The following is a 22,522-nucleotide window of genomic DNA, read 5'->3' as shown; positions in this document are numbered from 1 at the left end:
ATTGCTTGATTGTGATTTATAAATAATCTAAATAATATAATTTCGGTATGTCATTAAATATTGTAGTAGTAGTGAGGGTCCGTTAGCATTGAGGAGTCATTTAGCCCTAGGTTAGATTTGAGGGTCCCTCCCGAAACGATTTTTTTTGGCCGGGGTGGGGGGGTAGTTTGGTTAGCGAAAGATTTATTATTACAATTGCAGTTAAAACTAGGCTTAGATATAAACTCGTATATTCTATGCTTGTAATGACCTATTAATCTCTAGATAATTACACGCACCATCACATTCGGTAAAGAGAGGCATAAAAGAAACATGCATTCCATACCTCCCGGAAACCATGGCCGTTGATTTAAATATATTTTAAAGTGAAACTTAAAATTATCGGTCACTTTTCTTTCAATTTGACTAGCAAGACTTTCAAAGCAATTTCCTTTCCAAAAAAGTGCACGAGATTTAAAATATTAAGCCTTCTAAATTATATTTAGCACAAAACTGAAAATTACTGCAGCAGCTACACATTACAAAACGAGCTCCAACTAACTTTATTCGGGGAACAGAGCTTTCAGTTTTGATGGAGATCTAAAGTAGTTCTCTAGCTGCTATAGTTTAGTATAGCCGTCAAACATGTATACAACTAACTGCCATCATGCTTGCAACTTTCTTCCCATAGAAATAAGCCTCTGCTCTTTACCTGCAACAGAGGACAGAAACAACCCTAATTTCAGCATTTTGCCAATATCAGCATCCAACAGCTCACTTATCGCTCTGTGCACGAGTGTGTTTAGCAAAGAAAAGATATGGAACTAATGCCCAGGAAAAAGAGGCACAATATGGTACAAAAATCTGTCGAAAACGATCTTCCAACAAATAGATGGGTCTGGCTAAAAAGCACAAGATCCATAAATGAAAATCATCATTTACAAATTGTGCCAACTCACCACCAAGATAAAATATTCTAATAAACCACTACTACCCATTCACGGACTTTTTTATCAGCTGGCCGTTGACTCTTTTTTTTTTTTTTTACCCTATGAATTAAAGAAATAATAATCAAGAAACGCTAAGCACCATCTTGACCAAAATAGCATTCCTAGTTCTTGCATAATGATTTGGTAATCCACTCTCTCATTCTGTGCCCAGAGAACCCAAATAATCGAAACAATTGTCAAAAAGATAAAACTAGCATTGAGATTGCTGATGGAAGCAGACACTCCCAAATTCTTAACACGGACTACAACCAAAAATTATAACTTATACACAAACTAACTAGTTGGACAACTGGCAAGGCAAAGAATACCACCAACAAGAATGATGATAGTAATAATGCCAGCTTAACTCAATTTAATAAATAAGGCCATAATTTGGAAATACATACCTTCATTACAACTCATCTTTTCCGGAATCTTTTCCGGAATCTTTTACAGATTCTTGCTCAGTGGCTTTATCCCGATTCTTCTGAATATAATCAATAATATCTTCCTTGGTCCTATCACCATCGTACTGCGACAAATTTCCACTTGCTGACTTGAAGTACAGAGTCGGGTATCCTTTGACATCGAAAGTATCATTTGGGATATCATTTGCAGTAGCATCCTTGAAAGTACAAAAAAGTAAAGTGAATTCATAGAGAAACTTGATGTAATGTAGTGAAGATATTTTGCTGTAATGTTGCAGAGAAACAATGACAGCAGATACGCAGGAGCCAAAAAAAAAGTCTGAGCAGAATAGAAATACAACATTCACGAAACCAACCCAAGCTAAAAAAAGAAAGTCTTTTTTAAGTTTAGAGACATAATTTTGGGCTTATTGGACACAGAATTGTGCAATGCAATAGAAAATCCTCTTGTGTGTATTCCGTGGCAGATCCTTTTAGTCAAAAAAATTTGATGCGGAGTAGTATAATTATTGTACTCTAGTGGCACCAGCTCATATCCCAGTAATTTGACCTAGAAGATAACTGAGACCATCTATTGACATGTAGTAAAATATATTCAATATATAAATCCATGAGACCATCTATTGACATGTAGTAAAATATATTCAATATATAAATCCACGTTAATTGCCTAAACACTAATGCTAATAGCTCAGAGGTTATATGTATTGCTATTTATAAATCTTACAATCTTAGCAATGACAACATCTGCATCGTTTTGAAGCGAGAGAGCAACTTCATCCAAAATTGGTGCCAACTTTTTGCAATGACCACACCAGGGAGCATAGAACTCCAGCAGAACTGCAGAATAAAACATCAGATATCATCACGTGATTCGAGGAAAAAAAATATATAGTTTTAAGTAATTTCATAATGCAGGCAACTAAAACTATTGCGTGTTAAGATACCAGGCATTAAACCATGTAACCATCTCATCCAAATCACCATTATGATGCCAAGATATATAAACTCTTTGGAAACCTTGTTTAATTATGATATGACAGAGGAAGAAAGAAGCGAAAACTGTTTCTGGCCAAAGTCACAGATTATCCATGCCCCACAAACTCAAGGTAAAAAACCTCTCTGCTCATGTTTTGTCACTTCTAATTATTTACAGTATTCGATAACCCACTTTTATGAAGTCATAATTTTAATTTAGGAACTGGTAAGTGCAAGAAACAATTAAAAAAAAAATCCTATTTTAATAGACACGAGGACAATAAAGAAACATAAACACCAGTCTTGAATTGTCAACACAAACTGAAGATGTATATTTAAAATACCTACCATTTTTCCCAGGTTTGAGAACTATGTCATAGAAGCTGTCAGCAACTACAACCTTGACAGGCTCGTCGTTAACTTCAGGTATAGGTTCAGACTTTCTGTATGGTAGCACGTTCCCTTCCTGCAATTATTTACAACAGTTAAGTCTTCAATCATATTTACTGTTTTCCAAAAACAAGAATTCTATTACAAAAGAGTAAAATGGAACGCCTATCATAAAAACTGAACAAGTTATTAACAATGAATAACTTCAATTGTCCTATGCAAACATCAATAAGATACTACTGAATGGACCTTGAATTACAAAAAAGCAGCACTCATCAAACACAAATTAATCAAAAGAAGCAATCACCTTGTATTCCTTAACCCAAGATGCAATTGTATCAGGCTCCACATTCGGTTTAAGATATTTCTGTCCATCATTGGTCTGTATAACGATGAGTGGCACCTGGTCTTCTTTGAGTCCAAAATACTGTTCATCCAAATAGATTGAATGATCAATGCATGAATAAGTTAAATTAAGTGAATAGTATTAAAAATAAATAAAGATACTAACCTGGAAGGCACCTTGACTAGCCTCAAGATCTCCCATTAGAAAATTTATTCCCTTTCCTCTGTATTGCTCCGCAACTTCGTGATATTTTGATTTAAAAGATTCCAAATTGTCACTGCTAAAGTTAATAAACAACATAGCCTGCAATTCCATAACCTCTCATTAAAAATCAGAGTGAATGGGAAATGAGAAATAATATAAGCAGCAAAAAAAAAAAAAGGCCATAGAATGAAGAGACCCTTGCAGTATTGATAAATACTGCCAGAATTCATACTACATATCAAGAATGAGCATCTAAATAATAAAGTATGACCATTGCGATTTTGACATGCACCTTGGCATCAGGACCGTTGAAGAATTTGACAACAAAGGGGTGATTGTTAGGGTCTTTGTTAAAAAGAGTTACAATTGGTACACTAGCTTCTTCAATGGACTTCTCTAAAGCATCCACATTAAAATCCTGCAAGCACACCATATCATTATAAAATATATATATATATATATATATACAAAAAAAAAAAACTCTACTTGTACATATTATTTTGAAATCCGACATCTAAAACAACCTGAATATAGATGGATATAAACCAATAATATTGAAATTTTGTTATACCTGAAAATCAACAAACTGTTCATCGAATGGCTTGAACAACCTAACAACAGGCGCCGACACTGATGATTCCCCACGTGGCAGGAGTTTTGCATTCAAAGTGTGACCAAATTCATACTCGGAACGCAATTTCTCAGCTAGAGCTGTGAAATTCTCAAACTTCTCCCCTGAGAATTCTGGGAACACTCCGACCTATTAGAACATGTAAACATTTCTTTAGCCTCCGAAACTTCTTACATGAGTATGAAATGGAACAAAATAAAATGAAATAAAAATTAGGGCATAAGACACTTACAATAATAATCTTTTTGTCATCAATAAGGCCAGTAGCATCTTCCACAGATTTTATTTCAACAGATGCAGGACCACTCTGTTTCTTCAAATAATCAACAATTCCATCTGCATCCCGAGGTCCTTTGTAATCTTGAACGCTCTTCCCTCCATTTCGCAAGATCTTAATTGTGGGGAAACCCCTAATTTCAAAATCATTTGCAATTGCTTTGTTTTGTTCTTCATTGGCATCAACTTTCGCAAGAATCAGTGGAGTATCATGACTACTCAATATAGAAGCAGCTTTCTCATACTACAATTAATGAACATACTCATCATTGTCAGTTAATTTAGGATATAGATCCCCTTAATATACTGTCCAAAGCCTAACAATAGTTCCTAACTGAAAACTTAATAATAGAAAATTTGATTACCTCTGGAGCAAGTTTCTTGCAGTGCCCACACCTGTAACAGGACATAAAAATATTAAGAACAAAGACAAGAAAGTAAGTTAGTGTTGATCTGTTGAATATTTCATTCCTATACCCTTTATATGAAAAATCCATCCAACTGAATGGATAGTCACGGGGAAACATGGACATTCAAGAATGAAAACATAGCGGAACAGAGCTGAACAGAGTGTTCAAGAAGGTTAAAATCAGACAAAAGATTGACTAGAGCTGGGATCACACTATTATGTCACCACAAGACATAGATGCATGAAGTTTTATGCCATTCCAAATAAAAAGCAATGGTTATTTGGTAAGTAACTTTTAAACCAATCAAGTTCAAACATCTGACAAGCTACAACTTTATTTCACATGAAAACTAAATTTTGATAGTGACTCGGCTGTAGCAATAAGAGTTTGAAACACACAAACTAATTAGATTAAATTACCTGTCCCATAATGAAAGGATCCGACTGATCATAAATTTTCACAAGAAAGGAAATAAGCTGAACGAAAGTTTTGTAACACCAACAATAAAAATTTTAGTTTCAAAAACTTATCTGCCAATGTCATGAGTCAGCCCTAGCAGAACACAAGGTTGCTCAGCAGTACAAAATTCAAACTCAGGTTTGTCATGATGTGGATCACTAATCAAGTTTGAATGCTGAATGCCTAAAAGAGAGCTAGAGCTAATGGGTTTTCTTTACAGTCCTACAAACAGTTAACTGGTAACAAAAGAAGTATATGAAAAGAAGTATATGGGATTAGGCCTGCCAGCAAAATAGGTTTATTCGAAGAAGAAAATAAAAAAATAAAAAAATAAACCACCTTAGAAATCAACCAAATTTTGTGTTGTTCAGTTGTCTATCAGACATTATGTTTATGTGGGTATAGAGAAAGAGAGGGTTGACTCATTGCACCTACAAGTAGATCGTCAGCAAAGAAGATCATAGAATGCAACACAATTGAATTGACACCGCCCATTATTTAGATTGAAGATTTGAACTTCTGTATTTTTCTAGCTCAAGTAGTATCACCTCCTTTCTCCAATGGGAAATTGAGGGTTCAAGTCCCCTAATAAGCTATGGTATGTGTGTGCACGTGAGTTCAGTATTTGAGTATCTTACCTACAATAAAATTAGAAATTCCAGATTTAGATCTAAAGCATAATAGCCCCTTCATAACATACTGGTCAAAATTGATTATGACCCAAGAACATCAATCTGAACCTAATTACAGCTAGAAGTTCAATTTCAGATTAAAATTTCAGCATGTAAGTTCCAGTGTATGTAAGTGTGTCTATGCATGTATATATCCACTGAATAAGCCAGTGGATGTGTAAACCTCCGAAATAATTAAAAAATAAAATAAAAAATCCACACACACGCATACACACAAACAAAAACACATTTCACAGATTTACAGGAAGAAGATCGATCGACCGACTGACCAACAGGTGGATTGTAACAGTAAAGTAAAGCATAGAATTGACAAAGACAACAAAATCACGAACAAAGGGATCGAATCGAAGTGAATTACCATGGAGCGTAGAACTCGACGACGACGAAGTCGTGTTTGCCAACGGTCTCAGAAAAGTTGGAGTGATCTAGAGTGAGAACGAACTCCTTCTCCCCGGAATTCTCACTCTCGGAAGCAGATGTCCCCCAAAACGACGAAGCGGTGACAGAGAGTAGGAAAATGAAGACACAAATCGAAACCCTAGACGCCATTGTAGGAGGTCGGTTCGCCTTTTTCTCACTCTATATATATATATATATATCAGCGTTTGGAACGCATTTATAAATAAAAATCTTTGAGAGAGAACTTCACTGAGATAGAGAAGACTCACTCGTGAGCAGTCGTATTCGTACTCATTCGAGTATGATAAACTTTGATACTCGCTCTCTATACGGTGATTGAACACGTGGAATGATTTTATTGGTTCTATGGAGTCACAACGTTGATATTTACGTGAGCTGTTATTTGCTACAGGCAAGTATAATTAATTACCTACTTTGAATTGTGTTTTAAATATTTGTTTTTTTTTTTTATAAGAAACGTATGTCGTGAAGGCCACATAAGGTTCACGTGTTCTACCGAATGGGAATTTGCCATGTCAGCTCACATGTCAACAGTTCGTCTGACGTGGCTGATAATTATTGGATATGGATTGATATTTTGTGGTGCCTCATGCAGTGGATAAACGCTTGTTCAAATATATTATAATAATAATAATAATAATAATAATAATTGCTATTTTATTTGACAGTTTCAAGCACAAAATAAAATAAATTGCCCCTTATTAAAGAAAGAAAAGTAATCTGGCACTTCCATGAAAAATTATGAGGTATTATGTGGGAAGTAATTGGATCCTTCCTGTAGTTTCTATCTCAAACCATATCCATCTCAAACAAAGAATATACAGTATGAATCAATCTTTATAATAATGTTATTATCACTTTATTATTATTTTATGATAAAAGCTAAAACAAATCTTATAAAAGCAAAATAATGTAAAGCAAACAACCAAAAGAGAGACTTTCAACAGGAGGCAGAAGGATTACTTCTCATCATCAAAATTTTGCAATTTCTACACTAATTTTATACATCCACCCCAAGAACAACCATCCTAACATCATCCACCGGATAAGCAACCAATCAATAAATAAACTAATTTCTGTACAACTCCCTACCTCTATCTACTTGAGGGGTGTTAAAAAAAAAAAAAAAAAAAAAAAAAAATCAAATTTCTAAACAAAAGTTACAGAGCAGCCTTCAATACCCCTCAAATGATCTACAACTCCTCAAATTATGGCAGAGCTTTTATGGTCTTGAAAACTTCACTTTCCTCCCGAACCTTGCGCAGCATTTTGAATTCTAACTTGCTCGTAAGCTTTCAAAGCCTCTGCACTAAAGTTCCCCATGGCTTCGAAAATGGGAATCAGACCTGCTTGTAAACTACTAGGAGCTGCATTGTGCCTCGCCCTCTCTTCATCCATTCTCTTTCTTATTGAATCCAAGTCCACTTTTAGATCGTCCCGTGATGAGACTCCGCTCTCTGAGGGAACCATGGATGCACCTGCTTTGCCTGACACTGCGTTTTGATGCTGCTCCATTCTTCCCCTCTCCATGCGGAGAGTTCTAAGCCGTCTTTGAAAATCCTTTGATACGTATTCTGCTTTAAGCATCTGGCGTTGCTCACCTTCTCTCTCCCATGACTGTTGTAAGGTTGAAGCAAATTTATTTACCGCATTAGCCACCCCTCTTTCTGAAATTGATTCCATTGCTTGGGACCAGTCATTGCAAATTACAAAAATTGGAGGAGCTCCAATCCGGCCTGGGGAAAAGGGGACAACTCCGTCGGGAGTTTCTTCAGGTTCATAGAAAAGACACCCCAAAAGCCAACCATTTAAGGACTCAATAAAGAACTTCTGGCTGTTAATCCAATCATTAAAATGGCTGTACCAAGTAAGGAGCTCTGTTTCGAGTTCAACAGTAGCCTTAAGGCTTGAATCTCTTCGAAAGGCAGTGTTTGCTCTCAGGTGACGAGTTTTACTTTCCATGATAGCTTGAAACTGTTTCTGGTGGCACTTCAGCATGGACTTCCACATTCTTATCAATCTGCAAATTACAAGGTGAATGATATCAAGAAGAAGTGCAAGCATTCAGAATTTAAGCATTCAAACTATATAAAATTTATTTGAAAAAAACCAAAAAATTTAACTTGGTGGAAAAAAACCAAAAAAGAAAAAGAGAAATCAACAAGCAAATTGCAAGCATTTAACACATTAGCAACATTAGGCATCTACATATTATAGTAATGAACTGCTGAGTTTCGAAAAAAGCAGTCCTGCACCAAAAAAAAAATTAATAATTCAAATTTTGCAAGTGAATTTTAAATGAAATTTCTTCGCCAACATTTTCGTTCGCGATCTTTTCATTATACAAGTGCAGATAAACTATTTTTTTCTGATTCTCAACCTCTAACTACAACAGTATTCCTGGCCAGCATTAACAATAACACCGATATTCTAAGCTCCACAGGCATACACACAAGTTTGTGTGATTGTACCAGTGTCATTGCAGAAAAAATGTAAATAATATGGACCATATTTATTGCATTATAATATACCATTTCACCAAACAATATACAGGTTCATGGAGCAAGAATGAACTGCTGAGTAACGAAAAATCAGCCCTGAAATAATTTTTTCTTTCAAACTTTGCAAGTGAAATTTAAATGAAATTTCACCAATTCACCAACATTTTCGTTGGCAATCTTTTCATTACACAAGTTAAGATAAACTATTTTTTCCTGATTCTCAACCTCTAACTACACAACAGTATTCCTGGCCAGTATTAACAATAACACCAATATTCTAAGCTCACAAGCGCACACACAAGTTTGTGTGATTTTAGCACTATGTTTGCAGTAAAAATGTAAATAACATGGACCACATTCATATGATTGCAGAAAAAAGCAAATAATATAGATCACATTGATTGCATTATAACACAGCATTTTACCAAAAAAATTAAAAAGTCCATGGAGCAAGAACATGTATGATTAGATGAACAACAAAATGAAAGTAAATGAAGTTTTCTACATTCACTCATGAACAACTAAAAAAAAATCAAGTTCTATAAGTTGGTAATGTAAAATAGTAAAAATCAGGAAGCAATGTAGTATATAGGAGACAAACAAAAAGGTAAAAGGATAATTTTTTTAATTTTTTTTAACTAGTTAAAAGTCACCAGCGGCGTTGGGGGTGACAAGGAACTCAAAAGGCATGTCAAATATAGGAAGCACAACATAACATGATTGGAGAACTAACTTTTCCTTTGGATTACACGATCATCCTCCAGACCCCAAACCACTTATACCCTGACCCCAACAAACCCATTGGCAGATGAGACACTATTTACAACAGGCGGGTATATTCCCAGAGTAGTAGAGGAACCCCCCACCCCCTGGCAATCCCATCATCTCCTTCACATGTGTATTTGAAGGGTGAAGCGAAGATTTAATTAGCAGTAGAACTGCTCAAATTTAATTAAATAACTAGTCAACCTTAAGGTCCAATTATGCGACATAATATAGCTGTCCTGATCTGATAGCACCGATAAAGCAGGGTTGCTCTATTATATGAAATCAGCATAACACAGAATGAGCACACAAACTAAAAAAGCTGCACATATTAATTTTGTTGCACTTAACAGATCCACCGAGATGTCTGCTTTTTATACTAAATAATACACAGATGTATCCAAAGTTCTATCATGATTTCTGCAACTATATAGCCAAATTTCTCATTCCCGCTACGAGGCATGGCAATGATATGTAGTTTTCGTACGATAAGAAAGATTTCCCTTGAATAAAAATACAATTATAATCACAAGTGAAGTTTGATGATTGCAGATTTGAGAAGGCATGGCCTTGATCCACTGACAGAGAAGTACATGTCAGATAAAGAAATATGTGTGGGTGTCAGTTTCATATGCTTCAACTTTTTCCCATATCTTAGTAAAATTGATACGGTCAAATTGTTATATGCCCCATTCCTTATATTTAAGATAAATTGTGTCCAACATGGACACTACACTCATATTTCAAACGCCAATAAAGTATAAATAAATAAATAAAAATACACAGCATCTTACTTATGCTGAATGTGAAAGGTCTGCCTCTTTATTTTTATTTATTTATTTTAGTTTTTTGGGTTTCTATTTTGCCCCCGGCTCGGGGGGTGGGGGGTGGCAAGGGTGTTAACACATTCAGGTGACCAATATTGAAATATTTAAGTTAATGTTCTATATAACTAACAGAATTTCTATTGAACTATTCTAAGTTCATGAGAAGAATGGTAAATGAAGGCAAGTTGTTCAAGATGATTTGCCCTTGTGTAAAATCAAGAAAGCATTGGGGTCTCCAAATCCCAGAATCATTAGAAAGTTTAATTTTCTTAAGGAATTTGTGTGATTACCGAGGTTTCTTATGGTGCTCCACTATCATCGTTTCCTTCAAGATATCATTTGGGATTGATCATCTTTTGCCATTCATTTCTTTGCTAACAAAAAACTAATAACAAGATACATGACAAATATAATAAAATATTATAGTACAAATGACTATATAAAAGTGTTCTGCTAACATAACGGGGTTGGAGGAGAAGTGTTCTACCGGGTAAAGTGAATCTTTAGTTTAAAAATATCAAAACATAATCACCAACAGAACATGATCTAAATAGAGACAAACATTTCATACCCATGAATCAATTCATTGACTTGCGGCTGCAACTCCTCGTCCCTCAACTTGTGTATCCTGCTTGATATAGCATCAACAGCTTTGATACCAACATTAAGTTTTGTCAGCAACTTTCTTATCGAAGCCTGAGAAGCATCAATCTTACTAGATTCAGCTCCTTGGTCATCCAGAACTTTAAGCCTTCTACACTCCTTTTCATAGATTATCCTAATATTTTCTTCATCCTAAAACCGGAGGAAACACCAAAATAAAAATTAGTAAGATTAAACTGGAATTGCAGTATAGCGAAGCTCCTGAATCCATAACAGAATGAGGTCAAAATACTGTAACCATGGTGCCGTTTAATAAATTTATAATCATCTGACATTCATGGTAAAAGACCATGATGGTTACATCTGAAGTAACCTTCAAATATTTTTCCAAATAAACAATACATACTCATGAGGACCCACAACAAAATATTGTAACAGGTCTGTAGTTCTATATTCAAATCTTTACTAACATCAAGGATTGGATTATTGATTTACTTCACAAGTTCTGGAAAAGATGTGATGAACTATAATCCTCAAAATAAGTTAAAACCTATTGCGGACAAAAAGTTCTTTCTTTAGAAGAGAATAGACAGACAGTATTGAAGGTGATCCTTCCATTGTTGGGTTTATGGACACACAAATATACCATTTTGTTTGTGTATACACCGTGTGTGCTTGGACTCCACCTTTTCTCTTTAATGCAGTTTTATTCAACAGATAATTGTTTATATATAGAGAGACAGACACACGCATAATTTAAATGTGGTAGTAGCAATTTTAGGCTGTCACAATCCCCAACAAATATTGTGAAATTACCTTTCCATATTAATAGATAAAAAATAGTTTTAAAATTTTAATCCAACAATGATATTTTGGTTTCCAACTACAATGGAGAAAACCCTTCTCAATGAACTAAACTGCAAAAGCGAATAAAAACTAGTAGTATTTCAAAATATGAGTGCTCTATTGTGTTAATCAGTGTTTTTAAATTAATTTTTCCCTCCCAACAAACAAGAGTGATTTTAGAATATTTGAAAACTCTATGATTGGTTACGAGTCAGTTGGTTAGAACTAATAGTAAAAGAAACTGAAGTAAATTTTTATTATAGAAATTTTTCCAAATAAAAAAATTTAAGAGAGATTATTATTTTATAGCGTGAAATGCATGAAACTTAAAAAAAAAAAAAAAAAAAAAAAAATCGACATTATTATAGTAAATACATAAAAACAATTTCAAGAAAATAGACTGTTATGAAAAATTACTCTCCTCAAAAAATCCCTACTTTAGTGAAAATAAAAAAGAAGATAATTAATAGAAGCCTGTTAAGTAACTATAAACAACTTTCAATAAATTAAGAGGTTTAATTATTATTATTTTTTAATAATCAAATAGACAGTTAAGTAACTAAATCACAATTTCTCACAAGTATCACTCAAACTACCAAACTATAAATCAGAATCTTCATCATCTTACCTTAACTTCTTTATATAGTTTCTTCTCCCAGACATAGAGCTTCTCCAAAGTAGATGAAAGATTACTCCGCTTCACACTACCATTCTTCCCAGAATCCCCATAGTAAGATTTGGCCAATTTCATTGTTTTAAAAGCTAATCTTACGGACCGCCTGGATGGAGGTTGTGAAGATGACAAGGAAGGTGATATCAAATTCAATATCCTGGATAACAACACTGCATAAAGACACAAAACAGTAAAATAGAAGTAGGAAATGTCAAAAAAATTGGCAGTAGAAGACTCACAAGAATAGATACGGAAAGTATATGAAGTACCCAAGCAAAATGAATGTGCTTTAAACTTTTCTTTTTCTTTTTTTTTTGGCACTGGGACAGGGGCAGTAGAGATTTCCATGTTCTTTATTGCACATAACCAATAAAACTTTACTAAGGATGAAAAAGGTTAATCCATACCCCCACAAAATTTTGTACAGTATAAAATTCTCCAACGACCATAATGCACCTAGCTACAACCCATTGTAAAAATAAATGCACAGCAGATGTGTTTGCGTGGAAAATAGGTCAATATGCAAGGCAATAATGATAGCACAATGGTATAAAGTTCAGAATTGTATTTTATTTATTTATTTAGTTATTTGAACCTAACAACTAACAAACAAATACATAGATGAGTGCCCAAATGAATTTAATGTTACATTTTATCATCTCAGAACGATGATTATTTTCGTTTCATCTTACAGAATTTTATTCGCGTCAATCAGTTGGGTTTAATAGATTTCAGATTATTTTCATCCCATTTACAATCACGATTATGTTAGTATAATATAGGTATCTAGGTTCACCATTCACAAATCCTTTCTGAACTATATAAAAGACCAACATTTCCAATTGAAATTGCATCTCAGAGTAGCTTATAACATATACAAAGCCTATATGTAAAATAATTGCAATCACAACAATGCAAAAGTTGAAAATTGCCAGGATCACGCCACCATAAAAGACTTCAGAGCAATTGAAATGGCAATTCATCAATGCTTGGCAAGAAGTCAAGATGACAAAGTTGAATTCATACCTTTAAGTAAATTGAACCTAGGCTGGTAAGGCAGTTTCCCCACCTCAAGCATCAGTGCAACCTCTTTTCCATAATTAGAAGCAATCTCAAATTCATCCCTGATTTCGGTGACAACCTCCTGAAGGTCTCGTGTGCTATGAGCGGATAATGTGGTCACACTACTTAACTTTGGGGATTCAACATCGTGCATTGATACCTCATCTACCTCAAAACTCACACCTTTCTTCCTCACAGACCCATCATCTGAGCCCTTTGATACAATGGTGTCAGGACTGCTCTTTTCCTCTTTCTCGCCAACTGATTGTGCTCCCTCACTGTTTTGTGATGGCACTGCCCTTGAAATCCCCTCACTGTATTGTGATGGCATTGCCCTTGTCGAACCTTTACTGCTGTGTGATGGCATTGCCCTGGAACTGCTGCCCTCACTGTTTTGTGAGGGCACCGCCCTTGAACTGCTGCCCTCATAGTTTTGTGATGGCACTGCCCTTGAACTGCTGCCCTCATAGTTTTGTGATGGCACCGCCCTTGAACTGCTGCCCTCGTAGTTTTGTGATGGCACTGCCCTTGAACTGCTGCCCTCGCCTGATTTCTTTTTAGTATCTTCATTCAACTTCTTCCTCTTATGAACTTCTTTAAAGGCCTCATTCTCAGTTTCATCTTCCAAATCAGGGATTCCCTCCCTCTGTCTCACTTCATCGGAATTGGGACTACTAGCAACTGAATACTCATATTTACTCTGAGAATAAAAACCAGGGTAACCATTATCATACGCATCGAAAGGGTTGAGAAAGTCCCAAGCAGAGACCCTTGGTGGCGAAGGAGGCTGCGGCGGAGCAGCTGGAGGACTTGGTTGCCGCGGTGAACCCATAGAAAACCCAAAATATCCCCCATTTTCATTACCTGAAAATGAATTCGAGTATGCGTATGATGAATCAGGCAATTGTTGTGCCACTACCGTAGAGCTCCTCGGCTCCTCATAAATTACAGACTGAACTGCCGGTGCAGATTTTTTCATATAATATAAATTTCTGTTCACTCCATACGGGTCCCAACCTGTCTGTGGGAATGAATTCATTCCATATGGTACTGTCTGGGGGAACGAATTCATTCCATATGGTCCTGTTTGAGGGAATGAATCCATTCCATATGGTCCTGTCTGAGGGAATGAATCCATTCCATATGGTCCTGTCTGAGGGAATGAATTCATTCCGTATGGTCCCCAAGCTGTTTGAGGAGGTTGTGAACGGTAATGTTCTTCAAATTCTGAACTATAATGTCTGTGATGCCCCGGAGAAGAACCCAAATCTGAATCAGAACCAGAAGACAAATGCAAGTGTGAACCCTCCCCATCATAATCATGATCATCCTCTGGAGAATGATTGTGCGACAATGAAGCCGAATGTGACATTGAGGTTGAAGAAGATGAACCTTTGCCATCCGCATTGGTCTTCTTCTTCTTGCTCTTCCCTTCGTCAGAGGGTAACGTGAGTACAGGGGAAGCCGGAGGCGAAGCAGTGGTGAGCTCTTCCTCGACGAATTGGCGAAGAGCGTCACCGACGTCCTTCAAAGAACGGAAGTAGGACACGTGAGCAGAGGCGAGAGCGTAGCGGTGCTCGGCGGCGGCCCTGATTAGCTCCTTTCTCTCTCTACAACGAATGACCAATGGCAAATCATCAACCTTGGAACCACTACAGCCCATATCAAACACCACCACTACCAAAGAAAACCCTAATTTAAGCCCCAAATCATCGAAACAACACAACACTCCTCTACTCATATCTGTTCCTGTCCATATAAATGCAGAACCAGAGGAAACATTGTGAAGCAGTCTCTAAACAATACCAGATCCAAACATAAACACACATACACATACATATATTTATATATAAACCCTAGAAGGAGAAGGATAAGAAGAGAAGATTACTACTATAATGAGAACAAGTTTACATAAGGAAATAAATGCTAAATTTGGTAAGTGAAGAAAATTTGATATAGTTGAGAATTGAGCAGTGAAATCTGACCGTCGAAAATAATGAAATCAAGTCGTTACCGTCCATGCGCTGAAGACAATCAGAGAGAGAAAGAGAGAGACAGAGATTGTTTGGATCGATGAATCTGAGTGTGAGAGTTCTGTATTTTTTTGAATTGTTTTTTTGTGTTTTGGCAATAAAGAAGTGCTTCGAGAGGTGTGATGTTTTGGAGATCTGATCTTTAAATATGAAGAGGAGTGTTCTGAAATCTGAGTAGAGAAAGAGATTTGAAATTTATGGATTGTTTTTTGTATTCTTGTGTTTGATTCTGATGGGTTTTGAATGTGGTGGTTGTTTGGGTTTTGGTGTGTGAATGTGTGTGTTCAGCGTGTTGTCAGTGAATTGCAGAAGAAAGCTCGTGGAACCCGCCATTGGTAACGGACGAGCCTCATTATTACCACGCCCATCATTACAGTGATTTTTTACTCTCTCTCAATATCTCAGTGTGCATTAATTCCACAAATTTTTTTATTTTTTTTAGTAACCATGAAACCCAGGGGCCTTTGAATCCGGGTTTACGGGTGTAATATCGGTTACAATAAGTGTGACGAATTCGGACAAATCAATTTATGAAATTGTGTAATGGTATTAAATTTTTTATAAAAAAAAAAGTTACCAAGCCAAGCGATACGTCTTGACCGATACGACGAACCACGCTTTGGACTCATTCCTATAAGATAAACAACGGGACACTGGTGAGACACGCATATCAGCGTGAAAGTCACTAACAATTAAGAAGAGCAATATCTTCAACGTGTCTTTCGAGTATAAATTTTACAAATTCCAATTTGAAAAAGTTGATTTTTTTTAATTTTTATGTTTTTGATAACCATACCCCAAGGCAGGGCCTTTAGACCCACTCTAAAAGATAAACCACAATGATATTGACGAGACCCAAATACCAGTCATTGATAAGTCAGGAACAATTCAGAAATAGTGCTGCCTTTAATGCGTCTTCCAAATATTAACTCCACAAATTTTAACTTGAAGAAGTGGATTTTTATTTTTTAAAATATATATATATTTTTTTGTCATGTTATATTGATACGAAGTCATGACATAAATATTTGTATTGTACTCCATGATCTCTATCTGACCCATTCAGTGTAACTAAACCGTAATGTTAATTATAGCAAGTTAAGGTGTGCTTTTTGAGTCAATTTAATAACAACCACCCATATGTGAATTTCACTTTACTGCATCTAAGTTTTATAATTTAATGGGCTTAACATATCGACTTTATTTAGTCATTAATTTTTATTTGAGAGAGAGAGATTTTCGAAGTGAATGCGGAGAAAGAGAAAGTAGTTGTGTTACGAAAAGGACTTGGTGATGTTAATTGTTTGGTGGAAGGTCTTTGAGAAAGTGGAGGGCAAATCCGACCGACAGAATGTCGTTTAATGAGTTGGGCTAATCTCCACCAACCGATTGGGCTGCAGGGCCCACATACCATGCAAAAGTCAACATAAAAATGTAGACCCCACTAACTTGGGCTCCAAATCTAACCTTTTCATTACTACACTTTTCTAATGAAGCTTTGTTCCCCGTTAGCATAGCCCAAGGTTACATATTTTGTATGCATAAAAACAAACCCAAATATGTCGTCATACAAATTAACTACACTAGTTTTCAAGGTACACCATCCAAAAAGTGTTTGGAAGTAAATGAATACACTCCACCACTAAGTGAAAATTTAAAAGGGTACTTTAAAATTGGCCTCTTTAACATGCTATTATCGTATTTGGGACATCTTATATTGAATATATTTGTAATGATAAAAAAACATGTTGTCTTTGACGTGCCCTAAAGTGTTTTTCACAGTTAGGAGTTTTACCACATCGGTAAGTGAGCTTAGAAATTGTTTGCATTTACGAAAAATCGAATCTTAAACTTAATACTTATCGAGACATCAAAATTGTTAGAAATAAAAAAGAATATAATTTATATAGAAAAGGTCATGCATGGAGAGTAAGTTATTAACATATAAGGCAATGCTATATATGATAATGAGGATAAGTGAAGACAGTTACCATACAAGGTAATATTATATATGGTAATACTATATTATAAAATATATTCTGTCAAATATAAAGTAACTTATCACCAACTTAAGCCAACCTCCTTGGAATTAGTATGAGGCATTTAGATGTTATCAATTTTAAAATGTTTACTTTACCGTGTCCATGCGACATGTCATCAACTCGTCTCGACTCTCAATTCAACTTCCCAATTGAAAAAATGACTGTGTGCAAGAGACTAGAGACATATCTCTTGAACCCAAAGTTTCCGTGATTGAACTTCAAAATTCACTGAGCTCGAAACATTGCCACGGCTAGCTTAGGTTCATGCGTAGCTCATTGAGACAGAAGCTTACTCTAAGGGTTTGTGTGTGTGTGTGTGTGTGTGTGAAAGAGAGACACATTTGCCACAATGTCACCCCACTTTGCCTAGAAAAATATCGTCGTGCTTCAATTTGGTTCTACCCCCACACGCATTGGACTAGGACTTTTCTCAATTCGATATTGATATTACTTGATAGTTAAGAATGAAGAGAAATATATGTGAGTATGAACCATAAGAAAATAAAAAAATAAAAAAAAACTAACTCAATTTATATAATTAAAATATTCTAGAATTCATCACACGTTTAGATGATGACATTTTTGACTGCTTTTAATGAAGATAAACACAATAGACTGACTATTAGTTATCCCTCAAAGCTCAATACTCTTTTTTGTCATTGTTGTAAATAAAATAAATAAATATAAAACTAAAAAACGTGTGCTCTGCGCGTGTTGGTTGCTACGTAACGTGTGACTGTAAATTTCATTTAATTTTCCAAGTCGTCCCAACCTAAACCTTTTTTAGACTAGTGGGTGCCCTAAGTCCTTGTAGGGTCAATTTGGACAAAAAGTAAACAAATACCCTTCCCACTTAGAAAGAATCAACACTTTCAATCCGGATTTGAGGAAACTCCTCTCTTTCAAATCTTGACTCTCCAAATCATAACACATGGGGGGTAGGGGTAGGACCTACCAATATTTGGTGTGATAGGCCCCTACCCAATAGTTGGATTCTGTTGTAAATTAAAAGAGCAAAAATCATAAAATCCTCATTTTGTTTTAAGAAATATCATATAACCCTTTCAATTATCAAACCCCTTATTGAACTAACAAAAATCATTATGTTATCGTCTTTTTATGACGGAACTATTAAATTGTTACGAAATGACAATAATACTCTCGATATTATATTAATATTTTATTAAACTGAAATTATAGTGTGAGAATGGTAACTTCATCATTATGAATTATAAAATTATTTTGATCAGCAAAATGATGAAATTGTTACACGTGATTGTCACGTGATATCATCCCGTTTATTTTAGGAAAACTAACGGGAGGGGGATTATATGATAGATTTTTAAAACATCGAGGGGATAATATGATAGTTTCTTTAGTTGAGGGGGTTAGTTGACAGTTTTTAAAAATAAGAGGAGGGTTTTATAATTTTAGCCCAAATTAAAATGAACAAATGTCACCAACATGATGATGCCACGTGCATATAATCATGGTATTCCTGGGTTTGTCAAATTATCCAATTTGACATATGTGCTCAATAACACTCATATGTTCTCTTTTTGGCAAATATATTGATCAAATTTTATAAAATGACCTCGCCCTCCTTCCCTTGTATGAAAAGATAATAGGTTATAATATATTGACTTCCTTTGAAATTTTGACAAATTACACACTTGTTATTTAAAATTTTAAGTTAATAAATATTTATAAAATATATATTATTAAAATATAAAGGTATTACTGACCTTTCACGCTTAAATTACCCATATGTATTTTTTATATTATAATATATATTTTTTTTGTGTGACTTATACATTGGGCAACTTGAAGGAGAGACAGAGGGAGAAAAAGTGGGTCTATGACGCACGGTTGCCGCAATGTCACACCACTTCGTCTAGAAAAATAAATAAATAAACAAGTCTTACTCAAAAAAAAATTAATTATTAAAAAAATTATAGGATTCATCACACATTTAGATAATGACATTTTTGACTTCTTTCAATCAAGACAAACATAACTACTAAGGTTTCCCTCAAAAATCAAGAGATTAGTAGTCTTGTACGAATTGTACTATGATTATATGTATATGTCATTGTTGGAAATAAAATCAAAAGAGAGAACATAAAAGTAAAAAACGTGTGCTTTGCGCGTGTTGGTACCTAGCTAGCGTGTGACGGTAAATTTCATTTAATTTTCCAAGTCGTCCCAACCCAAACCCTTTTTTTCTAGACAAAGGAAAGAAGCTTGTCGTGGGTGACCTAATCTCCTTGTGGGGACTACTTGGACAAAATAACAAGTATGTTGTGCTCCCTTTATAAGTTAGAAAAAATGGGAACCTATCATATGTGATAGCCTACATTTGTTCTCCTAACTCCACGACCCGGTAAGATTTGAATCACATGAAAGAGGAGTCAGAACATGACATGAATTTGGTAAAGTTTAAGTTATATAGAGTGAGAGTAGGAATTGGGGTGTGTGCGGAGCGTGATAATAAAAGCGCGTTCGGAACGTAAAAAGAGCACTCGTTGAAAAGAATTATATGATTCATGCTCCGTTTAATAGGAAGGAAGAAAGAATGGTGGAGAGAGGACAAGAAGAAATAAACAAACTTCTTTACATTTAGTAGGGAGGAGGCAATGAGAGGAGAAAAAAAATAATAGATGAATCATCTTTTTTTATTCACAAATTTTATTCCCTCCAAATATAGACATAAGACATAAAAAAAGAAAGATAGTGTTATTACAAATTTTTAAAATTACAAAATTTTCTTTATGATAAGCATTTTCTTTTTCTCTTATATCATAACATAACCAACAAAACAATATATATATATATATATCTTTCTCTTCTATCCAACCAAATAAAGAGAAAAAAGTACATATTCTCTTCCCTAGAGATATGTTACTAGTACAATATCATAAAATAATAACGTGAGTGAGTTGTAAGACACAAAAATAACACATAATAAAAGGACATGATACAGACTATGTGATTCTTAAAAAAAAATAATAATAATAATTGATAATCGTTGTACGCGTAATGAAAGGATTGCATTTGTTACGAGGTAGACTAAGAAGTCGACATTACCATAATTGACAAAATAATAATAATAATAATAACAATAATAAATATCATATTTGCCAACCAAAGCATTCGGGTCATTCGAAAAAATTGCATAACATGAAGTTTTCCATTTACTCTGATGTTGTTACACGTGAATTATATATACATATATATGTCGGTGCATGTGGTTTAGTCCGTACTTGTTGAAAGTTTCGTTTTCACATTAATGGCAATTTTTACGAAAATCTGGTTTATAGATGTAAAACGTGTAACGCACATTATCATAATTAAGAATTACGTAGTATATAGGAGGAATAAGAAATTAGGGGGAAAAAAAAAATACATGACAGAGAGAAGTTGAGAAAGTCTTTGATTATATATCAATTTTTGAATTTTGTAGGGGCCACGACTTAATAACATTTAAATATGATACTTATAAGGTGATAATGAACGGATTGGTGTCATAAATATTCTCATAAACACTTACTAAGTAAAAGTTATTCACAAAAATGGAATACAAATGTGAAATGTCAAATGAAACAAATAAAAAATTATACTCGGTCATTTAAATTTTATGAAATTGATAAATGCACTCTATCTAATTTTTTTTTAAATGCAATTTTTTTTCTTCTTTTGTTTCTTTCTTAAACCACGTGACATAAATACTCTTTATACTTTATACTTGATTTTTATCAATCGAATCAAAAAAAATATGAGACGATCATGGTCATGGTACTAGTGACATTGTTTCAATATTTGCTCCTTCTTTTCTAATTATTATTTGTCTCACAGAGATTGCATAATAAACTATTTTATTGATCGATTTGTTAATAAGTTGGTAAAACCTCATTTTTGGTTATTGTAATCTAAGTATTAATTACTAATAAAATCAAAAATTCTAATTTTTTTATTTTTTATTTTTTTAACACATGGTACATTTTAAATGTGGTTGTTAAACTTCATTATCTTCCGTAACAACTTATAAAACAATGGCATTAGATTCCCTAGGTTTTCTCATTTCCTTCCAGAGCCGTTAACCTAATCTAAACGGCACTAATATTGGTCAATTGCAGCCATAAACGACTAAATAAAAGCATTAATTTTGTGGCATGGAATTCAAATTCCTCTGGTTTTACGTCCACATTCTAGCAAATTAAAACAGTTTATACCTAGGAAAATTCAGTCTCAACGTCAACAAAACATAAAATCAGGAAGTCCATTGACTAGGACAGGCTATATTGCTGTCCTTAGGGAGCTGTTTGGTTTGCTTGTAAAACCATTCACATTTGCAAGTCATAATATGGTGATGCAATATGACATCTATAGGGTAAAAGTGAGATAGGAATTCAATTCTAATTGTGAAAAATATAAGAGAAAACCCAAGTTGTGTTAGTTTGAAGTTCGGTTTGTTAGGGGAGTTGTAAAACTGAATGGAAGATTAGGCATCCCTTGGAAGGGATGGCATTCATCCCTTTCTTTTGACGGATGAAGCAAAAATAACAATGAGGGTAATATTGTTCTTTTAACTTTTATCCAACAAATGACTTCTCTCTTATATTTGCCTCGCTTTTTTATGAAAATAAAATGGCCGGGCTCGAAGGATATCTTCGGAAGATACCACATCCATCCTCTCATTCCATCTATCTTCCCTATTTTACCTTCATTCTGTCCAACCAAAGTGCACACTAAACGCATGGTATTCGATGAAATATATAAAATTTAAAACAAGATTTTCTTGGTAAGTTAGAAATTTTGAAACAAGACTTTTATTGTGAAATAAGTGAAATCCAAAATGCGATTGGATTTTGTAAGATTGAAAGGAAAAATGGTCGGATTCGCTTATATTCATTCCAACATCTTCGATTGTATTTAACTATTAAATAGTGCAATTTTCACGAATTTGCA

The 22,522-nt window shown here is 34.6% G+C and overlaps 2 protein-coding genes across 4 annotated transcripts; both read right to left on the bottom strand.

The window, feature by feature from the left end:
* Nucleotides 1-426: 426 nt before the first annotated feature.
* Nucleotides 427-6,390, bottom strand: LOC132274524 (protein disulfide-isomerase-like). Its single transcript, XM_059775816.1, has 11 exons — nucleotides 6,141-6,390; nucleotides 4,587-4,617; nucleotides 4,178-4,465; nucleotides 3,886-4,074; nucleotides 3,607-3,732; nucleotides 3,276-3,413; nucleotides 3,072-3,191; nucleotides 2,723-2,840; nucleotides 2,124-2,236; nucleotides 1,376-1,593; nucleotides 427-691 (listed from the first exon to the last, which is right to left on the bottom strand). Exons 1-10 carry the CDS (start codon nucleotides 6,329-6,331, stop codon nucleotides 1,381-1,383), a joined length of 1,527 nt encoding a protein of 508 aa, XP_059631799.1. The 5' UTR covers nucleotides 6,332-6,390; the 3' UTR covers nucleotides 427-691; nucleotides 1,376-1,380.
* A 761-nt stretch (nucleotides 6,391-7,151) lies between these two features.
* LOC132274523 (nitrate regulatory gene2 protein) lies at nucleotides 7,152-16,032 on the bottom strand. 3 transcript variants are annotated; one of them, XM_059775814.1, is made up of 5 exons: nucleotides 15,465-16,032; nucleotides 13,444-15,228; nucleotides 12,373-12,587; nucleotides 10,867-11,090; nucleotides 7,152-8,222 (listed from the first exon to the last, which is right to left on the bottom strand). In XM_059775814.1, exons 2-5 carry the CDS (start codon nucleotides 15,218-15,220, stop codon nucleotides 7,442-7,444), a joined length of 2,997 nt encoding a protein of 998 aa, XP_059631797.1. In that variant the 5' UTR covers nucleotides 15,221-15,228; nucleotides 15,465-16,032; the 3' UTR covers nucleotides 7,152-7,441. The 3 variants fall into 3 exon arrangements, with proteins under 3 accessions (XP_059631797.1, XP_059631798.1, XP_059631796.1); XM_059775815.1 differs by having other exon boundaries at nucleotides 13,444-15,222; XM_059775813.1 differs by having other exon boundaries at nucleotides 15,494-16,032.
* Between the last annotated feature and the right edge of the window lie 6,490 nt (nucleotides 16,033-22,522).

The sequence above is a fragment of the Cornus florida genome, unplaced genomic scaffold, assembly GCF_030987335.1.
Source record: "Cornus florida cultivar Cherokee Brave unplaced genomic scaffold, ASM3098733v1 CherokeeBrave_3.0.0_Hap2_Chr09, whole genome shotgun sequence".
NCBI lineage: Eukaryota > Viridiplantae > Streptophyta > Magnoliopsida > Cornales > Cornaceae > Cornus > Cornus florida.
The sequence above is the reverse complement of the archived record's forward strand: the minus strand, read 5'-3'. Positions and strand labels throughout refer to the sequence as shown.